The sequence below is a fragment of the Vipera berus genome, assembly GCF_964194415.1.
Source record: "Vipera berus genome assembly, chromosome: 6".
Taxonomy (NCBI): Eukaryota; Metazoa; Chordata; class Lepidosauria; order Squamata; family Viperidae; genus Vipera; species Vipera berus.
This window is the reverse complement of record NC_138208.1, coordinates 61,347,978-61,373,757: the sequence shown is the minus strand read 5'-3', so window position 1 is coordinate 61,373,757 and position 25,780 is coordinate 61,347,978. Positions and strand designations below refer to the sequence as shown.

Below are 25,780 nucleotides of genomic sequence, written 5' to 3'. Positions count from 1 at the left end.
AGGTCATAAAATGGAGCAAGATTCACTTAACTGCCTTGCTTAGCAATGGAAATTTTGGGCTTAATTGCGGCTGAAAGGCAAGGACTACCTGTACATTTTCTTAAGGTGAGCTAAATAAAACATTCATACATTTTTGCAAGTTAAAAAATTAACTTTTGCAATATACTGTTCCAATATATTAAAAATAACTAATTAGGAAAAAGAATTCCTACCCTGTAACCAAGCTCCAAATTACATCTGAGTTGCTATTGCTCTAGTTATCATAAATCACCAACTACCCTGAAAATAGTTTAGAGAAGTGAAATATTCTGAAAATTTTTAGAAAACAGTGTATCTTGCATATAACTGCAATAGGCAAGTAGTCATCCATTTACAACCAGCCATTTAATAACTTCAGTTATGACAGCCTTATAAAAGGTGCTTTATGGCCTATAAAGCACTCGTGGCCTTCACAAAATGTTGTACCATGCCTCCTTAACTGCATTTACAATTGGTTAGTGTCCTGTGTTCACATAACTGTGATTTTCAATGTTTTTTACCAGTTTCAGGTAAAAAAAACCATTTGGGAAAATGAATTTGGACTTATGTAATTCGCTTAATGATCAATGAAAAACAGTCTAAAAATCAGACCTAGTCATGTGGTGCCTTATGATTGCAATGATTTATTACCAAAATTCTGGTCCTAATTGCAGTCATAAATCAAGGACTACCTATACTCATTCAATAATCCAATTACATCTTACTTAATCAAAAGGAAAATTTCTCCTGATCCATAGAATATATAGTGAATTTTACCTCATTAAATGTTAAAAGATAAACCAAGAAGATTCTTCAAAACCAGTCTTTATTATTTTAAAGGCAACCAGAAGTACTTCCATAACTATTTCTTAAGCAAAAATGAAGTCATGTTTCCTTTAATTTGACAAGATATATGGATTTTATTTTTAAGAATATATTGAATTTCTAAACCAGTTGAGGTTTAATTAAAAACAGAAAACATACATCACTTATGGATTCAGACAAAATTACAAGAGCACAGAACTGGAAACATTCAAAAGCCCTAGAAAAAAACCAAAACCTAATTATAACAGGCCCTCCAAGACTGAGCAGATAATTAAAAAGGTAGAGATTTGTTAGCCATCAGTAAATATTTCATAGCAAGGATTTCAATGAATAGTTTTTTGTTCTTCCTTTTGCACCATATGTATTCATGACATGACATTATAGATGGTGTATATACCTTTCTAACTTAGTATATAGGTCATTACCATTTATCATAGCTATATTTTTACCTATATTCTTAACTGTATAATGAATATTACATGGTAATGGGAACCACTTTGCTTCCCTGCCTCAAAACTTAAGTCATATTCAATAGCAAAATTAGTACAAATAACTAAAGGGCTCCGAATCATTCAAGTAATCAGCTTACTGGTGTTGATAAAACATTTGCTCACTGTGATATAGATAAGTAGCATGTTAATCTGCTCAACACGATTGCAAAGTTTCCAGCCTCAGTTTCATTTGTACCAATATAGTTAAAGCCAAAGCATGCAACATTTAGGATGCTTCTTTCTAGTGCAAGGATATGATCCAAGAAGAGTTGATTTTCTTGTGAATTTAAGAATTGAAAATGAATTCTTCCAATTAAAATAAAGAGTTAGCCTCATTTGTGTTAGAAATTAAACAGTCCAATTATCCCAAACCATCATAAACAGAACCATCATTCCTCCACTCCAAACATCATCCCCAATCACTCTATATTTTTGGATATACTAAGAAATAATTATACAATTTAAAAACAGTTTTCAGTAAGAAAATTATGGGCATGGTAGAAAGGTGGGATGAGGTGATTTTATGTGAACCTTGAATACAGTTAACTAATATTTATTTTTGAAACAAAAGAAGAAAATGGATTTTTTCCAAAGCACCCTAGTTCTCATTTGAGAATTAGGAGTACAATGGCTTGTGTTATTGCGATATATAATAAGCAATCAATATTTTCCCCATGTCTTGCAATGAAAAGAAATTTTATGGTTGACTTCCAAATTTGGATGAAAGTTTGCCAATGAGATTCATGACTTTAGGGTTATTCTGGTATTTTGACATATTTGCTGGATTCTGGGCAACATCTTGAAAAGCTGCCATTACGTCTGGATCCTGTAAAACAAGGAAAGATTAAAATGTATCTGTCATGATTCTGACTGATGAACCCAACCAAGCAAACATCTTTAAGACATTCCAATTTCTTAATGCAAAACTTTATTGAGTACACCAATCCAGCACATTATGAAAACAAAACCAGCTCTGGCAAGACCCCTCCCAAATCCACATAGTAAAAGAACTGAATTCTCCCCCTCCCTCTGGGTCCAGTCACGTTGCCCAATCAAGGGGAAAAATATTATTATGAGAAAGCTCTCTAGGTCTGGTGTTATGTCCTTGACTCTCAGAGTCTGGCTTCTTAATCTTTGAAGTCTGCATACCAAACTGATTCTCTTCCTTCTCAGAGTTCATTGGCAAGTTGAGAAGCAATAACTGTTGCAGCAGGAAGAAAAAAGTGTTTCAAAACTTGACAGTATCACTAGGATAGTATGATGTGAATTTCTATGGACATTTTACACTTCAATCCATCATAAAATATAAAGTAGAAGAATTACAGTAAAATTAATGGGTACTAAGCACTATATTACTACTGCTAAGCTTGTAAGCCGCCCTGAGTCTTCGGAGAAGGGCGGGACATAAATGGAATTAAAATAAAAATAAATTAGATTTTATCTAAATCATTTCATAAAGTATGATCTGAAAAACAAAAATCAGTACACGAAACTATGATTAAATACAATATGCTGTTTTGGACCATCTATCAAAATTCAACAAAGACCTAACAAGTGCACCCCACGATTGACCTGGACAGTGATGTCCTGTATGATCAGAGGGATTACCAAAGAAACTACCACACAACATGAAGGACTAAGAGGAGAGGAGGTGATTAAAACCAGGAACAACAAAAGCTAGGGAGGGATTTATCAAGGACAAAGGATTGAAATTGGTAGCTTCTCAGTGGCTACTAAATATAAGGATGAAAGCACCAATAAAATAAGCTGGCATGAAAAGCACCAATAAAACAAGCTGGCATACTAGCAAATATGTACAACTAAAGATGTGCAAAGTTGTTATTTTATAGCTAGGCATAGAAGCAGGAAAAAAATATACTATACCCCAGCAAAAGAGAATAGTGAATACTGCTACAATATGAATCTGTCCCTCAGAAATATATGCAACTTATTATTCTAGTTTGGGTATTGTAAAGTTTTAAATTGAGTGCAACTATCACAACCAAAGCCTATTCTACTTATAAAACATTCATTTGCATCCAGTGTTTGGAGTCATTGCTTTTTACTGAAGGTAGGTAACAGAGTATGCTGTCTTGTGACATGCTTCTAATGCAAGATTAAGAGATAATGTTGGTATCCATTAAACCACAGATATGTATTTGCTGTTTAATTCAATTTCTATATATTACTATAGCCTTGTTAAAAGATACCTCAATTATGGAATGCATTATTAAAGTGGAAAATTATTGCTGCTTTGTAAAAAAAAATATCTGCATACTGCAGAAAATTTTAATAACCGAACAAATAGGTATTTAGAGCTGATTATTTATTCTAAATCATACTAGAATTGTTGGAAGTCAGGTTGCATAATGATAATGAAATGCACCATGAGCCAATTGCAAAAGGCAGCTTTGCTTGGAATAGCTTACATCCTGCAATGATACCCTTAACACGATTAAACAAGAACATCTGCCTGTCCCACATCTTTAGGAGACTCAATAGGTGGGTAAAAATGCCAAATCCACTCTAAACATCTGCCGAGCGTGTGAACAATTTGTAAGAAGTGTGCACCTTTTTTTCCAGTTAACTTTTGTTTTCAGGATCCTACAAATGCTAACTTAGTTGAATGAATTAATGAAAAACCAAAATAAAAATCTCTGGAAATAACAGATACAATCATGCAAGAATTTACAGTATAGCAATTGGGGCAGAAGCTTGTAAGCCGCCCTGAGTCTTCGGAGAAGGGCGGGATATAAATGGAATTAAAATTAAATTAAAAATTAAAAAATTAAAAAGGAATCAGAATTCTTATGTTGTAGCAGCATTCCTTTCTCAATTATTCCTCACCTGCATGGCTGCAAGAACTTCAGGGTCACTAAGAATTTCATTGAGACCAGGCATGCTTCCCATTCCAGGCATGCCTCCAGGAAAACCACCTGAAAATATAAGGAATATTGTTATAGAAAAAGTATTACAGTCAAGCTAAATTTTATTTCTCTAAAAGCAGCAAAATTTTGCTACATTATTTATATTAATCACAAATGGTTGCTAATAGCTCGTTAGAGAATAGTACTGTGTTATTTATTTTTTTGGTTGTATTTTTATTGGTCAATGACTGAAATAAAAGTTATGTCTATTTTCCTGTTTTGTGTACTAAAATCCATGTTGCACTGTTTAATATCACAGCCAAGGATAATTGATAATAATATTAGAACATTACAAACATCAGAAATATAGCACTTCCATATTTGTTTGATGAATCCAAGTACAAAACACAGATTTTCTTTTTCCCCCAGAGGTTAAGCAAAATATTATGATCCCAATTCATATGAAGCTCAAGTTTCTTCTATAAATACTCTAGATCACAGGTCTGCAACCCACGGCTCCGGAGCCGCATGTGGCTCTTTCAGCCGTCTCCTGCAGCTCCCAGTCCTCTGCCATGTGCAGTCCAAAAAAAAAAGTGGGACTAAAAAAGTTCAACCAATCAATTCAAATATGCAAGGTAGGTGCATATCTCGCCTTGGCTCCACTCTTCAGTCAAACCCTGTTCTGCGCATGCACGCACATGTGCACACATTTTTTTGCGGCTCCCAGTTTTTCCTTTTGTGAGGGAACCGGTTCCGAGTGGCTCTTTCACTGTTTCAGGTTGCTGACCCCTGCTCTAGATGAATACACACCTGGGAAACCACCAAACTGAGGTCCTCCTGTCTGTCGGCGAGCATCTTCCTCCTGCAAACATGAAAATATGTACTTGGTCTCCAATAAGAATATGTAAAATCCACCATTTCAAAGATGAAACCTATTTTTCCTTCAAACCTATGTCAACCCAGCCATTTAGGAGTGGTTCTGGAATTCACTGGAAATAAATCTTCCAACCCCATTTGTTTACATTCAAAGAAACCAGCATATGTTAAATGGGAAACTGTTTCACAGGCAGCCCTTAACTTACAACCAGTCATTTAATGAACACTCAAAGTTACAACAGCTTCAGAAAGGGTAAAATATGGTGCCCCCACAAGGCAATTATTTCAGTGCTTGGCAACTGGCTAAGATTTACAACCAGTTGCCAAGTCCACTGGCGATGATGTGATCACCATTTGCAATTTTCTGTGTGAACTTCCCCAGAAAATCAGTGAGGAAGCCAAGTTGTCTGTAGCCCACTAAAAGATTTCCTCTCCATGCATGGAGGGGAGCTGAAATCCTTGCACATTTGTTTTAATTGTGGCTTGTTCAATTTGTAGGACTGCCCAACTCTTCAAGTGACCCTGGGCAGCAAACAATTTTTTTTAAAAAAATGCAAGCATTAAAATACATAGCAGCTAAGAATAAAGTTCCCATCATGACTAAATTAACCATGAAATAGGTCCCTGCACCATTCAGGGCCCCAATGGCTTTCTTAATATTACACCACCAAAATGCCTATTAAACCATACAACATAGTTTATACCTATAAATTGTTGAGTTTTCTCATTGTGTTAATTTACAACTGAATAAATAATCTTGTAATATTGTGTGAAGTGGAAATCTGACTACTGTTGGGTAAGAAGCCATTTTTATGTTTGGGGAAACACAGACTTGTACAATATGAAATTAAGTACTTTTCCTAATGTGTTATTCCAGTAGCTGGCACAATCTGCCAGCTCAGACCTAAATACAGATAGTACTCAACTTACAACTGGTTACTTAATGATTGTTCAAAGTTATGATGGACCTCCCAAGAGCTACTTACAATTCATTTTCAAAATTACAACAGCTGCATTCCCCACAATCAGATGATTACATTTTGGATACTCGGCAAGGCTCACCTTTATGGTCATTTGCAGTGTCCTGCAGTCAAACAACAGCAATTTGCAATGTTTTTTGCTGGTGTTTGGTGTTTACTTCTGGCTTCCAGCAAAAAAATACCCACTGGGGGAAATGGATTCATTTAACGAATGCAGCACTTGCTTAATGACCACTGCAAAAAATGTTGACAAATCAGGTGCAGTCACATGATACAACCATATGACTGCAATTCCAGCCATAAATTGAGGACTGCCTGTACCTGTATGCATTTTTCAGGCAGGCTGCAGATATCATTAATCCACACCAATCTCTAGGGGTATGGGCAAAGAAAAACTTTAGTTGTTGTAAATCTTCACAAGCAAATCAGGAGGTTATGAAGGAAAAACAACTGGGTACCAGAGTTAAGAAATGAAGAGAACATGCACAAATCTCTTGAATTTCTGGAGAAATTATAAAAGGATTTGGAAAAGTACAGTATATGGAAGCAGAGAGAGGATTATTGCTTCAGTTATCTTTTTCCCTACATATTCTTTAAACTCAAATCATCTAGCCATGAAACTGCATTAGATTTTTTTTTATTAGTCTGTAAGGTGCTAGTTAAATTTTGTTTCATGGGTAAATTTAAGCAGTAAACTTTGCTCAGGCTTTTTTTTATTCCCACCTCAGGCTGTATCCAAGATTTATTTTCTCTAGATACAATATAAAAACATTTTTTGAGGTCACTAATTACAGAAGAGCAGCAGCACCCTGTGGTCTGTCCAGAACATCAAATATGTTTAAATTAAAACTGTTTTTCTATTTTTAAAAAATAAAGTTTGCTCGTTTAAATCTATTTATAGAAACTTTTTCATTTTTCCTCCCCTAAATTTTACCCTTTTAATTATCAGAAGACAGCACAACCCTCTCATACATCAGGGTTAAGGAGAAGATGTCAGGTGACGGGTCTCTTGGAAGACAGGTGGTGGGTGTATAAATTACTAAGTTCCTAGGTAGAAGATGTGTCAGGGTATGAACTTGTTTGACAACTCTAGTCTTCCCATCTAAGGACTCAACTATGCCACTGTATGTTTTTGAAGCTCCTACCCTTTGAGCTTTCTCGTGTTCCTCTCGGGCTTTTTTTACTCTTTCCATTCTTTCTCTAATGTCTTTTTCTTCACGCTTTCGTTCGTATTTCCTTCTGTGTTCTGCAATCTTCTGAGCCTGAGATACAAGATGAATAAAATTTGTCACATGTATACGATAATTTATACAATATAATTCTAGCTTTCTAGAACAACTGTTTTTAGTTTGTATTTTATCAATTCTCAAGAACAGTAGGGTTATAATCTACACTAATTCTTTCCTTCAACACTGTTACAGCTCCAAAGTATCCCACAGAATTGTCTAAATTTGGCAATACACTAGTCTTTTAGGTGAAAATCAGTTTCAGTAGAAAAAGTAATAGAGCTTAACTCTCCCTTAAGATTTAAATAAAAAGAATTAATGAGAAACAGTCTGCAAGTTTATTGGCAGAATGAACAAATAATAACTCCAGCAAAACTCTTCAAAAGAACTTCTGGGACTGTGTTAACTTTTTGTTTTCTTTCATACACAACACGTAGACAAGTAGCAAAGCATTAGAACCAGCAATGCTTTGAGATCTATAACAGTTAAAACAAAAATTTGGTGAAGAGAAACTTTTTATTTAAGAAACTTATGGCATTAAATATATAAAACTGATAAATATTACAAGCTTACAAGCTTAAACTGAAGTAGTTTAACCAGCATGTGATTTGAAGCGGACAGCCACACATAAGGCAATCATTCTTATTTGAATAATTTCAGTTCTGTGCTTTTAAAACACAGAGGAGCATAAACCAATATCCACCTATTTTGAGTAGTATAAGTACATGAATTGACAATTCACAACAGGACAAGAATTATAGCCTTAAGAGTATAATTATGCAGGCCAATATGAACATCCATCTTCCTCAAGGAATTATGCTATAATTGCTGCATAAAAATATTCAGAAAATTTCTTCTAAAGTTCCAGCCAAACCTTAGGATAGATTTCACATTTGTATTGATCCTAAAAAATCACACTGAAACAACATTATAGAGTAGATGCCTCAGGGTAAGTTACTGGGATTATCATGCTTTCAATTTGCAGTTTCCAATGCAAAAAATGCTTAGCTGAAATGGTACTTCTCTGTCTGAAGAAATTATCAGTACATAAGATTTTTTTTCACATGTACTTCATTTTGTAGAGGTTCCTCAGTACATTTTGTTGCACTCTCTATAAATACAAGGTAAAAACATGCCCAGGCTAGTTTTATTTGTGTCTCTGAAATTTATAATTTAGCTTCAGAGATGTAAGGGAAAGAGGGGATATATCTCAAGCAAGACAACACATTTGCAAGAACAGAAATTTCCTAGGCACTGTTCTTTTCTTAATGGGAAAAGCAAGAAAGCAAAAGCCATGAAATCAGCAACGCTGCATCAGGATTTTTCTTTTCAAGAAGTTTTTTTTCTTTTGCTTATAAGAACTAAGTAAGATAAAGCTAGAGAAAAAGCTACATTCCATTCTGTAATAATTTTCAATGATACAGGTAGAAACATAAATGGTTCAGGGTTACTTGATCCACATACACATCCTGGGATAACATGACACTGGAGGAAGCATCGTAATATACACAAAAAGCAAATGAGAGGGGCTGTGGTTATAGAAATTTCAACTATACACATTCTCATTGTATATAAAATAAAAAATTGCTGAACCATTATTTCTTTTGTATAATACTAAAATAGAGATCAGGACTGGTCAAATGCTAAAGCTTTTAATGTTAGACCAGAAGTAACAACACAAATTAAATTGTCAAAGCTAATATAATATGTAATCATCCAGTTTATGATGTAACTAAAAAGAGGATAGTAATTTTTTGAATTATGTTATTTATAGTATTCCCTTGTGGCAGACTAGCAAAACATTCAAGCAATATTGTATTGCACCCAATGTGCCGTTTTCAGAACCTATTCATATTTTACTTATCTACAGCTTGTCCCGTGGTAATAGGGAGGTAAATGATTTAATCAAGGCTTTTTTAAAGAGACTTACAATAAATTAGTGGCAAGCTTGCAGACCATGACTTTGTGGTAACAATTGTCAGAATTACAGAACTATAATATCCTTACAAAAATTGGAGTTAAGAAAAAATCACATAAAATCAAGCTAGCATTTTAGCACAAGTTCTATAAAATATCATAGAAGTGAAATCATCAGCTAAGCAAGAAGTCTTCCAAATTTTCAATCATTACTTACGCGTGGCTGTACTTCCTTAAGCATGGCACTAGCTTCTTCATCATAATCCAGTTTACATGCCAAAGCTAGATCATGTGCAGCCTCTTCCCAATGACCCAGCAGCCTGGCAAGAAAATTATCAATTCCAGTCAGCATCATTTGAGACAATGTTAAAAACAATTTTAAGTCATGGGCATAAATAAGAAAACTTTTAATAATATCCAAATGTCCTTTATTTTCAAGTTCTGCATTTTTAAAAATTGAATAAAATTAAAAGTTACTGTGTAACATGTAGTGGAGATAAAAGCAATACATCTTAAAAGTTTTCTATTTAACCTAATCTTCAGGTTAAGATAAAGATTAAAATAAAAAGAATATAAGAGGGTAGCTTTGCTTTGGTTTTTACCTGTGAGCTTTTCCTCGCCATTTGTAGGTCTGTGCCGAATCGGGATTTATCTGAATGGCTCTATCACAATCCCTAATGGCAGCATTTGGCTTCTGCATTTTCACAAAAACACTGTCAACATGAAAAGCATACATCCTTAACTAAAAATAAATAAAATACCATTATGCTTTGCAGCCTAATACTTTTAGCAACTGAGTTAAAATACTATTCAGCTCAATACACTGATCACTTTCCACAAAATTCAATACATTTTGCATTTACCCTATTTAAATATATCTGAATTATCCTATGTTCTTATAGAGTACCATTATATAATTCCTGTTTAATGTTCATTAAAAAATTTTGATTTGGGATCATTAATATGTGTTTTTAATTACATAATAATTACGCTTAGCTTTAACTTGTTTCAACAAAGTTATGCCACATGAAGTTCATTCCCATTTTTAGTAAGCCCTGAACGCTATTGTATCGCCATTTAATAACCATTACTTGGAGGTATACAGGCTCCAAAACTGGAGATAATATATAGCCACTGGGAGTAGATACCATAAACAGTTATTGTAAAGAGTTATAGAGGAAATAAGCAAGAAGCAAAGATATCAAAACATTCCTGAAGTCCTGACAAACAAGACAGTATGTGGAAGAGATTTTGGCTGGCTCTTCCCTCATTCATCGGAATATAAGAAAGAGGGTAGGTAAAGCACAATTAGTCTTGCAAGGTTTGTTATTATAGCCTAGCTAACATACAGCAGGGCTTTTCAACCTTTTCAGAGATTGTACCACTTTTAGGATATGGCAATATTCGAGTACCACCAGTCACCTAGCAGGCGGGCGTGGCTTGCTCGATGCCACTCACTGGACACAGCTGACTCGAGACAGCAGGGTCAGAACGGAAACAAGTCGCATCGGCTAACTCGATCTAGGGACAACTCAGTACCCCACAAACTCGCCTCCCCAAACTGCTAGCAGCCAAGCGCATGCGCACATGCCCCGCATTCCAGGTTTGGGGACTTTTATACACAGAAGGAGAGGGCCTTCTCCCTAAGCCCAGGCATGATTGGCAATTTGCTAGCTCAAATGTGGATACAAGTCTGGAATGTTTTTGTGTGCGTGCGTGTGTATAGCACACTAAAGAGATGTTATTTTCCCAATCCCAGACATCGTTGGTGTTTTCATATCCAGTGCCCCCTCCCGGCAAGGCAGGAGGTGGACGTTTGTAGGAAGCAGTTTCCTCCGAATCCAACTTCTGTCTTGACAGATCACTGGAGAGCAAGAGGAGGCGGCAGGGGAGCAGCACTCCTGGGTCCTGCACAAGGGAGGCTGGCCCTCTCGAAAGGGAATTCCCATGTCCAATGCTAAGGATGCTGGTTTGTTGGGGCAGCCTTCCCTCACACAGCTTCCCTGCCACCCACTCCTCCTCTCCAGAGATCTGCAGGGGAGACAGATCTGGAGGGCAAGGTGCAGCCTCCATATTGGCCACTTCTACTTCTCCAAGCCCTCCTCGATTAAACATACATTATATATAAATTAATTAGCAGGAAAAATAATGTAGCACTCCTGAATTCTTTCCCCAAGGGGAAAGTTCACAGCCTGCAGGTTGTTAGCAAAGTCGTGAAAGAATGTAGTTATTGCTGCTAAAGACAAGAATAAATAACTAATCAAATTTGCAGCTCTCTCCTGTTACTACATCCTCTTACCTCCAGAATGTGGCCTGGGATTGTACAAGGGGTTACGGCTAGGCTAAAATTCGGCTCAGTAGTTTGCAGCCAGTACAGACCTTGCCAATGTGATTTTAATAGCCCAGGAAGGGATAGGAAAACCCAAGCAAAAATTTGGAATCAATAAATCATGGTGGACTACGCTTGTTTTGCCCTATTTTGATTCTCCTCCCTATCAGCAGCCCATTGATTTTAGAAATGCATGGCCACAAAGGTACAGGCCTTCAGCCTCCCAATCTCTGCTTAGAGAGGGATTTGCATTTTGGCGAGGGTCAGGCCATACACCTGCAATCAAAGAAAAAACCCAAATCCAGCAGGCCAGAACAGAAGGCAGCCATTCACCGCACCCCTCTGTTTCCTTCTTGCCCCCTGGGCCCAGACGCAGTCACTGCTCCTCGCCATAGTTGGGGTGAGGCTTGCAAGTACCTCCGTCCGCTTCGTCCTGCAAAGCACCGCTCACCTGGAGCTCTTGCCTGCCGCCATGCCGACAGACTCATCGGCATCAGGAAGGCTCCGAAGAAGGTAGCTGCGGGGGAGGAGGAAGCTTTCCAGCAGGTGCCGCCATGCCTGCAAGCGCAGTGCTGCCCCTCCACTTTCCAACCCCAAAATTCTGGAATAAAGTTGGGCAGCCTTTGAGCGGCCCTGACAAGCTGCAGATCTGATGTAGCCTCGGTTGCTGCCTGCTTCCTTGGCTGGGCGAGGCTGGAGCGCTTAGCCTTTAGTCGGGGTTGCTGGATGGCGGCAGGAGGGAGCACTGGGTGAGCGCCACTTTGCAGGAAGAAACAGGTGGAGGTACTTGCAAGTCCCACCCCAGCTATGGTGAGGAGCAGCAACTGCATCTGGGCCCAGGGGGCAAGAAGGAACCAGAGGAGCATGGTGGCTGGGCTGCCTTCTGGCCCGCTGGATTTGGGTTTTTCCTTTGATTGCGGGCTGGGGTGGACTGGCCCCTCATTGTCTCCAGGGTGGCCCTGGGCCAAATGTAAACACCCCAAGGGCATGTCTATTGTATAATCCTCTCCTCTCTCCCCCTCCTCTTGTCTTCAACTGACTCCTTTCTCCAGTCAGCTGGAGCCTGGTGCGGATCCTGGGAGCCCCGCAGAGCCCCAGCAACACCGTGGCTCCAGCTGACTCTTCCACAGGCCTGTGCTACGTTGCTGCCACTTCATCTCATCCCCATGCTACACTTTCACACTTTTTTTTTACAGCGCTTTTCAACCCTTCGTTAGGATACTACCTGCCAGGTGCTGACATACCACTAGTGGTACACATAACACCAGTTGAAAAGCCCTGCCATATAGTATTAGTCTTCCCATGGAATTTAAAGTATACAATTGCACTAGTATTAAACAACAGAAAAAGTAACTAAGGTAAAAAAACACAAACTTAAATATGGCTATCAAGACAGAAAGCAGGCTAAAAATGGCTAAAAATACCCAAAATGACCATAAGAATTATAAAAAATATCCTCTTATTTCAGAATAAATCAGTATAACAGATTCTTAATCATTTATTCAGTAAAAAACTTTTAAAAGTCTATAAAATAATTCATAAACACAGTTCAGATTATACTATGTTATGTTATAGCAGAAACATTCAAATGTAAAGTCTCACCTGGCTCTTTTGGCATACAGGATAGCCAAATGAGGATTCAATATGATGGCTTCTGTGAAAAGATCAATGGCTTTTGGAAGTTCACCTGAAAATATAAACTTTTAGTGAAAAAGCAAATCATTTTAAATTTGGAGGCCTAGAAATGTGGAAGAGAAGGAGCGTTGTATTACCTGAACGCCTTTTCTCAGCATGACGATGGAGAATCACAGATGGGTTGATCTTGCCTTTCTCCCCTAGAGACTAAGTCAATCAACCTTTGCCACACCTCTCTTCCTCCGGCTAGGAATCCCCAGTCACGACGAAGGTGCAGCAGTGGATTTTTTCAAAGTGGTGGCCCAAATTCCCCTGACACAGGATCGGATGGACCCTAGGGGGAGAGTGGATTCTCCATCGTCATGCTGAGAAAAGGCGTTCAGGTAAGACAACGCCCCTTCTCTAGCATGACGAATGGAGAATCCACAGACGGGACATACCAAAGCCTCACTGTCCCTATGGTCAGGAAGAAGTCTGGGCCTGTGTCCCACTATCTGTCACTACTCTTTGGAGAACTCTCCTGCCAAATGAAGCGTCTGCTGAGGCAAACTTATCTAACTTATAATGTCTCACAAATGGGGAAGGGGACGACCATGTCGCTGCCTCTTCGATGCCTGTCGCCCATGCCACTGAAGTTGCCGCACTGCAAGTGGAATGTGTGGTGATGTCTTGGAACTGGCAAGGAGTGCGTCTGGTACGCCCCTGCTATGCAAGCCCTAATCCATCTGCCAATAGTAGAGGCAGTCACCTTCTGACCCATTGAAGAGGGCTGGAATGAAACAAATAGAGCTTCAGATTTGCAAAGAGTCAGTTCGCTTAATATAGCGATGCAAGGCTCTACGAACGTCCAAGGTGTGCCACTTACATTCCAAATTGTGGGACGGCTCAGGACAAAAATCTGGCAGCACAATCTCCTGTGAAACAATGAGTTGATTTAGGGGACGAAGGAGGGGTAGGACCACCCTGTCGTTATGAAAAATACATGTCATCTCTATTTGAAAGTGCTGCCAATTCTGAGATGCGCTTAGCCGATGTGATGGCTACCAGGAAGGCGACCTTGAATGTCAAGAACCGTAGAGTGGAGATTCTGATGGGCTCAAATGGAAGTGAAGTGAGAGCCTGTAAGACCTTGGACAGGTCCCAAGAGGGATATCTGTGAACCACGGGTGGTTTGCTGTTGATTCCTCCCCTGATAAAGGAACATACCATGGGGTGTTGAGTGAAGGGTTCTGAGTTGCCATATGTGAGCACCGTGGACAGGGCAGCAACTTGTCTGCGGATTGTGCTGGGTGCTAAGCCCTTCTTAATAATCCAAAATTCTTGGAATGGGAATTGTAGCTGGATCTAATTGTTGTCTCCCACACCAGTTACAGAAATTCTTCCATGTGGAATCATAAATTCTATTAGTTGCAGCCCTTCTTGAAGCCTGAATCATGGTAATCACGTCTGATTAGTAGGTCTCTTTTGTTAGGAGTCTCCTTTCAAATGCCAGGCGGTTAGCTGGAGCCACTGAGGCTCTGGATGTTGTAGAACCCACTGGCTGAGGGAGATGCGATCACGGAGGAGAGATCGAGAGACCTATCAGGTCGCCATACCACGGCCATCTTAGCCAGTGGGGAGCCATGAGTATCAACTCTGCCCAATCCTGCAGTATCTTCCAGATAACTTCCTGGATCAGAGGGAGAGGAGGGAATGCATACAGGAGCTCTTTGGGCCGTGGGCTGCGGAGGGCATCTACCCTTTCCGCCCCTGGAGACAGGAACCGGGAGAAGAATCTCGGGAGCTGGGAATTCGCTGGGCTAACGAGCAAGTCCAGTGCTGCATGATCGAACCTCTCCGATATCTCCCTGAAGAGATCCGGGTGCAGGCGTCACTCAGTGGTCCACTGTTGCCCTGCTCAAGAAATCCGCTTGCCAATTCATCTCTCCTGAGATGTGCTCCGCCTTGAGGGACGAGAGGTTGGTCTCTGCCCAGGTTCCTAATAATTGAGCATTGGCCATGAGACCTGGAGTGGGGTACCCCCTTGCCTGTTGATATGGGCTTCTGCCGCCAGGTTGTCCGTGAGGACTAGAATGTGTTGCCTTGCCACTGTGTTGCAAAAGTGGTGTAGAGCCAGATGTATAGCTCTGAGCTCCAACCAGTTTATGTTGTGCTTCAGATCTGACCAGGACCACCAGCCCTGGGCCAACTGGAATTGCAGGTGTGCTCCCCAGCCAAACAAGCTGGCATCCGATGTTAAGATGAGTCGGTTGGTTGGGCTCCTTGAATAAGGTTCCCCTGGCCATCGCTGGGGAGACCCGCTGCTGGAGGGATTTCAGGGTCTGTGATGGGACCCTAGCTTGTGGTTGGAGGAACTGGTGCCTAGTCCCTGGAATGGGAGCAAGAACCATTGGAGGGTTCTGGAGTGGAGCTGAGCCCAAGGAACTACTGCTATGCAGGAAACCATCTTTCCTAGCAGTTCAGAAAGGATTCCTAAGGTGACTACTCGCTCCCTTTGAATCTGGGTGACTAAGGATCGGATACTGTCCCGACGTTCCTGAGACAGGTAAACCTTGCACTTCCTTGTATCTATGACCGTGCCCACGTGAAGCAGGCAGGTGGAGGGAACTGTCTGGCTTTTCTGAAAATTTACTGAAAACCTGTGGTCCTGGACGGTCTTGATGGACAATGCCAATTCTGACTGAGCCAATTGGACTGAGTAGGATTGAATGAGGATGTCGTCCAGATAACACTGGACATGCACCAGAATGGTCCTCAGATGCGCGGCCAGCGCCACTAGGACCTTTGTGAATGCTCTGGGGGCGGATGACAGGCCAAATGGTAGAGCTCTGCACTAAAAATGGTGACCTGAATAGCAGAACCTGAGGAATTTCTGGTGTCCAGGAAGGATGGGAATGTGTAGGTAGGCCTCCATCAGGTCAATGGACGTCAGGAGGTCCCCCCTTCTGATGCCTGCTAATATGGATTGGAGCATTTGCATTTTGAACTTCTTGTATGCTAAATGGATATTTAATTTCTTTAAATCTAGGATTGCCCTCCACCCTCCTGAGGCCTTCGGAACGATGAACAGAATGGAATAAAAAACCCGTCCCTTCTGCCCTGCCAGTACCGGTTCTATGGCCTGGATCTCCAGGAGATGTTGAATGGCCTCTTTCATGAGGCTTCTTTTGACCGGATTTTTGGATGATGGTCAAGAGACGAAATGCCTCGGGGTGTGTGTGTGGAGTTGAACTCTAGAATGGCCTTCCACGCCTCGAAAGGACCTTTTGGCCTGAAATTGCTCTCTGGGTCTGTCCCTGTTACCAGATCTGTCGAACTGACATTCTGGGCTGGGAGGATAAGGGCGGGAGTAATGAGTGAATTCCGACCCTGTATCGGTTGAGCAAAAGGACTGCCTGCGGGCGTAAGGGGTAGCTCTCCTGTCTACTCTCCTAATAAGATGGGACATGACCTTACGCTTATCCTTGTTCTCAATTAGATATGGGTTTAGTGCCTCTCCAAATAACTGGCCTCCCATGTAAGGGGCTGAGGCCAACCGCCACTTGGACCTAGCATCCACTCGACAGTGTCTGAGCCACAGAAGTCTAACATTAGATGCTGATGCCCGGGAGGAAAAACTGGCCGCATGCAATAATGAGTCAGCCATGTATTCTGATGCAGCCACTAATTTGTTTAAACCTTGGTGCATCCGTACCTCTTCTGGTGGGACCCTAGCCTGCAATTGGTGAAGCCAGAGGAGTGAAATTATGGCGAAAAAGGAAGTTGATGTAGCTGCCTTTACCGCCCATGCCGAGGCTTGATGGGTCCTGCGGAAATTAAGCTCTGCTTTCTTGTCCTCTGACTTCAGAACCTCTGCTATATCCCCAGACACAGTGAAGGAAGAAACTAATGGTGCTAAGGGCTCATCTACAGTGGGGACTGCTAGCACCTCTGACAGTGCTGGGGCCATATTAAATAACTTTTTATCAGTCCTCCCCGGGGATGGAAAAATACCTGGCGTTCCCCATTGTCTTTGGACTACATTGGGGAAAAGGGGAGGACAGGGAATGTCCTGCTGGGTAAACGTTGGTTCTTGAAAAGACCTTACTGGTAAGTCTCTGGCTGGTGGAAGTTTCAGCCTGAGGGACACCTTCAGGACCAAGTTGAGCAGTGCTCCTGGCCTTGTGAAGAGAGGGCCGGATTAAACAGGCCTATAAAAGGAGGGGGATTAGGAGATAACTCCTTAACTTCTGACATTCCCTGCTCTCTCTGTTCCTCATCCCCCATGACCAACATTCTACTCCTGGAGGAATGGAAGCGGGAAACTGACCCTTGGTATGCGGCTGCTTCCGCCTGGCAGAGATATGACACACTGCTGTGAGATGGGATCCCTGATGCTATCGACTCAGGTCGAGCTCTCTGGTGTAGGGTCGAAGCTATGGCTTGGGCAATAGCCTGAGAAATCAGAAACTTCATTCGTTCTGATAGTTCTGTCTCCTGAGCCTCTGGAGGGTGAAGCCCTACCGCTGTAGGAGTGAATGTGGCCTCTGGGCGCATAGGTCTAGGTCACGGGTCGGCAACCCGCGGTTCCGGAGCCGCATGTGGCTCTTTGAGCTGTCTCCTGCGGCTCCCAGCCGCCTGGTGCGCGCGCAGCTCTTCGAACGGGCAGTGGTGCGCGCGTACCTCTCCAAATGGAGTGGCACCGCCCGTTTGGAGAGGTGCACGCGCACCTCCGCGCGAACGGGCAGCGGTGCCGCTCTTCGGGAAAGCTGCCGCGGCACGTTTGCAGGCTGCCGAAAGCGGCAGCTCTGTAAACGGGCCGCGGCAGCTTTCCCAACAAGCGGCACCGCTGCCCATTCCGAGAGGTGCGCGCGCACCTCCGCGCGAACGGGCAGCGGCGCCGGTCTTTGGGAAAGCTGTCGCGGCACGTTTGCAGGCTGCCGAAGGCGGTAGCTCTGCAAACGGGCCGTCGCCGTCACGCAACCGGGAACCGGTTCCATCACACATTAAAAAAAATGGCATGCGCGTGCATGCACGCACGCGGCTCCCACTTTTTTTTATGTGTGATGGAACCGGTTCCCAGTGGCTCTTTTCCTTTTTCAGGTTGCCGACCCCTGGTCTAGCTGTACTCGGAGGAGCAGGGATCTGAAGGCCAAGCCCCTCATTGGAAAGGGGAACCATCTCCACCTGTTCTGCCATGGGAAAAATGAACTGACCTGTTTCCCCTGCTGGAGACCAGGCACTTGCAGAAGCAGAGGTTGAAGGAGCGTGTTGACGGCCAAAAACCGATGCCTCCATGGGAACAGGAGTAATCTGACCAACCTTTGCATCTTTCTTTTGCTTTGCAGCTTTGAAGAATTGTTTTTCCAATGCCTGGTGCCTCCTGCTTGCTTCTTTCTCAGCAGCTTTGGAAGACCTTTTGCCAGAGATAGCTTTGCATTTGAGTTTCCCAGCAGCCTCATGCTTGGCTGATCTGAATTTCTTGTGCCTGGAAAAATGGCGACTGCTACACTTCTGCCCTGCCTAGAAGCTATAAATAGCCTGAGGCTTCAGCCGAAGCCTGCAAAACCGCTCTGACTCTCAGCGCTTTGAAATGTAGCGCTGATGTCAGCGCAGGGAAGGGAAGGGAAGGGAAGGGAAGGGAAAGGTAGAACCTGGGAAAATCCAACCGTTTTGTCTTTGGTAGAAACAAGAGCCAATCTTCACCACGTCTCTCTTGGGCTAAGACTAAGTCGTGACTGGGGATTCCTAGCCAGAGGAAGAGAGGAAGAGAGGTTGATTGACTTAGTCTCTAGGGCAGAAAGGCAAGATCAACCCATCTGTAGATTCTCCATTCGTCATGCTGGAGAACTGATTGGACATGAGGTATAGATTTAGCAAAAATGTCTTAGAAAAACAGACACTTAAGTGGTGATCTTCCCTGGTGGCTTCATCACTAACTTCTTATGGGAAACTGGTAGAAGTCACAAATGGTCATCATATGACTGGAAGATGCTGCAACTCTCCTAAGTACCAGCCAGAACTTTAAGGACTAGTCTTAAGCACCATTCAGTATCATCGTAACTGAACAGTTGCCAAATGAGGAGCTGTAATCCAAGAACTACCTCTATAGGTGTATCTAGTAAAAAAAGTGATGTAGTATATATACACTGACCTTCACTTAATGCATTTATAGCTTCCATCTTCTTTTCGTTGGCCTGGTCCATCATCTCTTCTGTAACCTAAAAACAAAGGCAAAGAAACCAGAATACAGATCAAAGCTATAATCCATTCACGATACAGTATCTGGATTTAAAATCAGATGGAACATTCACATATTACATTTAACCAAGAGCTGATTAGTGCACAAGTGTCTGCTTTTGGGCTGCAAACCAACTGCATGTGATTGTACAGTTAAACATGTCATCTGAACATAGGATAAAAGATACTGCTGCCCCAAACTGGCCAGACAGCATTGCTTCAAACAAAATTAAGTCATGGTTACATCTTTTGGTTAATTCCAGTTAGACACATTCTTCATCCTGTCAATAGCAAACATATATATACACACACAGACACAGACACACACACAGCTTAGCTGACACAATTAGCTAAAAACCATGAAAACTCATTGCTAGCTGAACCAATAATAAGGAACTAACAGTCACACGCAGGCATGTTACACTGCTTTTTTGTTTAAGTGTGACACATAAATTCAGAGTTCCAGACATTATTACCTCAACATTTTCATCTCCCATTGCCTGAGGTTCATCTTTGTCTGGTTCAATCACTCCTTCATTATCAATTTCTGCAAACCAAAATAAAATCACAAACATATATTTCAAACAAGAAGAATTCAACTTGGTTCATGTGACACAGAAGAAAAAAAATAATTACATCAAAGGGACTTCAGTACTGGTAACTAACCTAAATCACTTTCTTCACTTTCAGGCTCAGGTGGTTTTGGTGGTTCTTCTGCCTTTTCTTCTGCTTTTGGCTAAAAAAAAAGAGTCACTGATTAGTAACATCCTCTTTTTCTCATAAAATGCTATGTCTATTTAAATATAAAATAATCAGGGAGTAAATCTGGTAACTATTGATGCAGTGACATTCTTGTGGAAGATTTTAAAATAACCGCAGGTGAACTCATCCGAACTGTGATATATAGTTATAAATATCTGCTTGGCAAAGGATAATGAAAACTCAAGAATTAATTTAAAATCTGTGTGGATTTGGAAACATATATAAACACAGAATGAGAGGGAGCATAAAAAAGCACCTCTGACCAATAATATATTTAAATATTGTTGTTCTGTGAAGGTTCCTCTCTCAGAATCTCCTTTTGCCAGTGGCTGAGAGTGAAAGAATTCAATTAATAAATCTAAAGAATGATGGGCGTTATTACTTCCAATGGTTTTTGTAGGAAAAAAGACTTTCTGTAAGCACACAAAATATGGTTAACAGGGAGTGGAGAAGAAGGAAAAAATAAACCAGGGAATGAAGTGTTGCTGTGGAATGCGGTCTATTAGGACCAGAAGAATCTGCTTGGCCCATAAATACAACAGTATGTTTTAGCGGAACAGGTATTCCAAGCAATAGTTACACTTCCTGAGCATTTCCAGAATATAGGAAGTGTATGCTATTGGCCAACAGAGCATAGTTTTGCAGTACAATACTACATTGCAGCAATGTGTTTACCTGGAAGATTTTTTCCAGAGTACTATTTTATACAGTGCTGTGTGACTATAGGCAGAATAATAGACACAAAATCTAATGGCCGGCATTATTTACCTATTTTGCCAATATGGGAAAGATAAAGGATCATGATATACAACAAAATGCAGGATCACAGGAAGGAAATAGTTTCATGAACTACACCAAATCCTGAAGCTAAAAGTGAGATTACAGGGGAAAAAAAGAATTCTTATAACATTTTCTGCAGGGTAAGATTACATCCAAGAGAAAATAAAATCAAAGCCATCTAGAGGATATTGTATTAGTTATTATAAATATCCCACATTGTGGAAAATTGCTCTTTGTAAATATTGTGGTCTGCTTCTGTCTCTTTAAAAGTTTCCATAATGCTATTTTCATATAGATAGATAGGTAGGTAGGTAGGTAGGTAGGTAGATAGAAAGAAGACATATACATATACCTCTTTTGTTTGTATTTTACCTCTGGTCTTATGGCTACAATAAACATTGATAGACTTTTCATTACCCTTATATTTGAAGTAACAGGAAATTTGAGTTACAAGAGTTCAAAGCAAGACATAGGGAGTGAAAATAAAAATGAAGTTACTTATCAACCTATCAGAACATGTGAGAAAAACCCCTTCCCTTGCAGAGATAAAGGTGGGAAAAGAACAATATCCCCTTTTTGAAGTATTGTATATTGTGGCCAAGCTTCTCCCTTACCTCAGGAGTTGTTTCTGTTGAAGTTTTGCAAGGAGCCGGTGGTATTGCACCTCCCATGCTTTATAATAAAAGAAAAAATACCAATTAAAAGACACCATTAAATATCAATATAAACATTTTGGCTTAAGCTAAATAAAGTAATATTTGGAATCCATAATATCTTGTAGCAAAGATCTGTTTATAAGCTCAAGAATTAGCAGAGCAGATTTTTTTTTGCTTTGGATATACTGGATCTAGTTTTCTAAACTATTTTTCAGGAATGCTTTAACCTTCAATATTAAATTGTTAGGACAGAGATCTTCCTACTTTAAGAAGGGAGAATGAATATTATCATTTGCAGCTTTCTGATCTAGGAAATATGAAAATATGAAAAAATATTTAGGGATGTTTAAGAGGATCCTATTCTAAGCATACCTTTCATAATATAGGGATAATTATCGTGAACACAGAAAGTTAGTATCTTTAAAACTATTCAATTCTGAACTATAAAGTACATGATACGGGAAATACTATTAAAAGAAAAATAAAATACACATCAATCCCAGGTACTTTTCTAGAGCAAATGGTGCTGATGCTCAAATACATTTAATGTTTCAGTATTTATCCCCAAAACCTTTACTTTGCCTATCTGTTTGCCCCCAAAATGCCCATCAAAAATGGAGTGAAATTGTATCTGTACCTTATTAAATTCATGATGGCATACTACATTGCATCATCCAGAATCACTGACTGAATTCTATGAATATTTTCTAAAATAAAAAGATTTGCTGTATTGCATTATTTTCCTTTCGCTTTAAAATATCATATCTTGAAACTTTTGATTCAAGACAATTTTAGAAAAATGATTACAAGTGCAAATATTTAGTATTAATCTTTGATTTGCTCATTTTTTAGCTCAACAGTCATAAATGTTTTTATGTTTAGAGCTCATTCATATGCTAAATGAGGCACATTTAAGACTGATCATTGGAAGCAGGAGTCTACAAAGGGCTAATTGATAATAACTATAATAATAATACGTTGGAAGGGACCTTGGAGGTCATCTAGTCCAACCCCCTGCTCAGGCAGGAAACCCTATACCATTTCAGAGAAATGGCTGTCCAGTCTCTTCTTAAAAACTTCCAGTGTTGGAGCATTCACCACTTCTGGAGGCAGGTTGTTCCAGTGGTTAATTGTTCTGTCAGGAAGTTTCTTCTTAGTTCTAGGTTGCTTCTAATTCAGAATTATCTCACAACCTGTCCCAAAATCTTAAATCATGTTTGTCCAACCTTTTAGCTTGTATCAAGTGAAGAGGAATTGTCTCAGGCCACATATAAAATATGTAATATAGTTAATTTATATAAACAAACTTTTTTATTTTTATTATCTTGTAGGGCCATATTACTAGCTGTCCAGGGCCGTGGGTTGGAGACACCTGTCTTCAATGATCTAGATTTGTTTTCTACTAGCCAGCAACCTCCTGAATATTGCTGTCATGATGGTTGGCAATTACACAACTGAAACCCAACAGGTCTAGAAGCCCCTAGATGGGAAAGAGTGAACTAGTTTCATCACTTTAGCTACAGCCAGAAACATAATGGAAAGCCTCATCTACAGCCTGCCTCTTCAATGCCACTTTGAAATAATTGCTTTTGCAATGTCATGGCACCACTAAAGTCTGCACTTGCAGTTTCATTCTTTTTGCAGAACCAATTTAATGAGGTTTGTTACTAGAATATGAAAGTGTCCTTGTAATTGGCTGTATAAAGAAGTCTGACTGCTCTCTAGCTACATATGAGACAACTAAGAGATAAGAATCCTGCTGCTGCAGGCTGTAAATCCAACATTCTATGTTGTACAGAAGTGAATGGGATGTATTAGCAAGTTCATAAATCTAAACTAAAATGATGGCATTCTTCCACAATTGATTTCCAGCAATCGGTACATAAGCCATGCAGTCTAAGATACAGGAGACAGAACAACTGGCAGTATTAATGGCCTCTAATAGCATGATCCTCCATGAATTCATCCAGTGTTCTATTAAATATGCAAACCGTCATTACATAAATACTGAATTCTGTACTGAATTCTACAGTCTTTCCTTACAGAGGAGCTATTCTAACAACCCCTTAATTACTGTCAAAGAACAAATTGGCATTTTGAAAAAGTGGCTGCATAAAGTAAAATGGGTAAACAAGCAGAGAACATTTATAGTTGTGAGGAAGCTCATTTCCATAGCATTATAGACAGCCTTTGACTTATGATCATTCATTTAATGACCAAAGTTAAAATGGCACTGAAAAAATGGCTTATGACCCACTCAGCATTCCCATGATCATGCTATCAAAATTCCAGTGCTTGGCAACTGGCATGTATTTACCATGGTTGCAGAGTCCCAGGGTCTCTGGGATTGCCATTTGCAACTTTCCCAGCAGGTTTCTGATGAGCAAAATGAATGGGGGAAATTCCCTTAACAACCACATGATTTGCTTCATGACCACTAAAAAGTGTGTAAAATTGGCCACAACTCAACCTCATTGCTTAGGGACAAAAGTTATGGGCTCAATTGTTATCATACGTTGAAGAGAATTGTATAGCATTTGACCCCTAAATTCTATATTAGGCTTTACTAAAGTTTTACTGCTTATTATGGAATACATAATTTGAGAAAACTACTTTCTTTTCACATAGGAAAAATAAAGTCTTCTAACGTTAAGCAACTTTAAAGTTGTCTTTACCACAGAGAAAGGATTAAAAATAGGGGGGAAAACCCCAAGAAATGTACTTGTCACTTAAGATACCAGAGTCTGTGTGAACATGTTGGAGCACTAACCCTGACAATCACATCTATAGCTCCAGCAACTGACACACAACTCCAATATAATTTTGTGTATAGATATGATACAGAAAGGTTTTAAAATATCCTTTCCTTCACATAAAGTATTCTTTCTCAGGCAAAGAGACTAGGCAAGTTAAATCACGCAGAAGACCCTTGCGAATCTTAAACCTTCCTAGATCTGGGGGGTGTGGCGTGAGTTGAGTAACTGAACAGAGAGGCCAGGTTTCAATCATTCGACTAGGCCAGGGGTAGGCAACCTCGGCTCTTTTATGACTCGTGGACTTCAACTCCCAGAATTCCTGAGCCAGCTATGCTGGCTCAGGAATTCTGGGAGTTGAAGTCCACGAGTCATAAAAGAGCCGAGGTTGCCGACCCCTGGACTAGGCCTTGCCATTAAAAACTCGTTCCCCAAATCGTTTCTGATTTGCGACAGAGACAAATTAAAGAAGGCGCCTGACAACGTGAGATCAATAAAAAACTGTCGCCCTCTAGAATGACTTATTTAACAAGCACTAGTAACTCTCTGTAATCCAATGAGCCTTGTTTCCCACGTTCTACAGGCGATCCCACGAGAGACATAATTCATGCCGCCCCTTAAAGGAAGATCAAAATAATTTAGCCCCAAATATTCACCATCCCAGGACCAACTTCGACAACTTTAACCACAGGTGGCCGGGGGGGGGGGGAAGGAGGAGGGAGCCGAAGGGGCAACAGTAAAAGAAGCGGGAATAAGCAGCACCACCTGCTTTCCGCTCGGGCTCGCCGGGGGCGGCTCCAGGCTTACCTCTCTATCCACTCGCGGAAGAAGGTCAGCTCTTCGGAGTGCAAGATGGCAGAATTCTGCTTGCAGAGTTTCACGAAGCTCCGCAGCTCACTCAACTTCTGCGGGTCCATGGCCAGCCCTCCTGTCGCGTCGCTGCCGCCTCGCCTCACAGCTTCTCTCCGGGAGAAACAGCCGGAGCTCCCAAGCTGCTCCTCTTTCCCCCCACCCCCACCCCCTCCCACTTGCAGGCCTTGCAGTCACGCGCCGCACGGTGCAACGGCTCGCCCAAGCCCTCTGGCAACCTCCTCTGTAAGGCGACTCCCGCTCTTGCCGCTCTACCCTCCCCGCGCCGCCGAAGCTCCTCCTCCGACCCCGCCTTCTCTTGAACCGCCCCGATTCCCCTAGGTTTTGGCAGCGGGGTCCAGAATCTTCTAGAAATGAAAGTTGAGTTGCCCTCGATATTGCCTCTTTCCATGGCCTTTGGACTCACGCTTTTCTCTTTCGATTCAGTCCATGAGATAATGCCAGTTAGAGTCAGGGTAATGAATTCACCGGCTCTGGTCTTTCCTAGCCACGATGGTAGGAAAAAGGTGCGAATGAAGCACTTTAACAAGTAGGCATTTATTTAGTCGCCTAAAGTATAATGGTCAATTACTCGCC

General features: G+C 40.9%; 1 protein-coding gene across 1 annotated transcript; it reads right to left on the bottom strand.

The window, feature by feature from the left end:
• Nucleotides 1–830: 830 nt before the first annotated feature.
• On the bottom strand, nt 831–25,390 carry ST13 (ST13 Hsp70 interacting protein). Its single transcript, XM_081331138.1, has 12 exons — nt 25,142–25,390; nt 21,540–21,597; nt 20,050–20,119; nt 19,860–19,930; nt 19,298–19,364; nt 13,132–13,216; nt 9,803–9,913; nt 9,418–9,520; nt 7,203–7,319; nt 5,012–5,063; nt 4,182–4,270; nt 831–2,160 (listed from the first exon to the last, which is right to left on the bottom strand). The coding sequence occupies exons 1-12, from the start codon at nt 25,249–25,251 to the stop codon at nt 2,032–2,034; spliced, it is 1,062 nt and encodes a 353-aa protein (XP_081187264.1). The 5' UTR covers nt 25,252–25,390; the 3' UTR covers nt 831–2,031.
• Nucleotides 25,391–25,780: the final 390 nt, after the last annotated feature.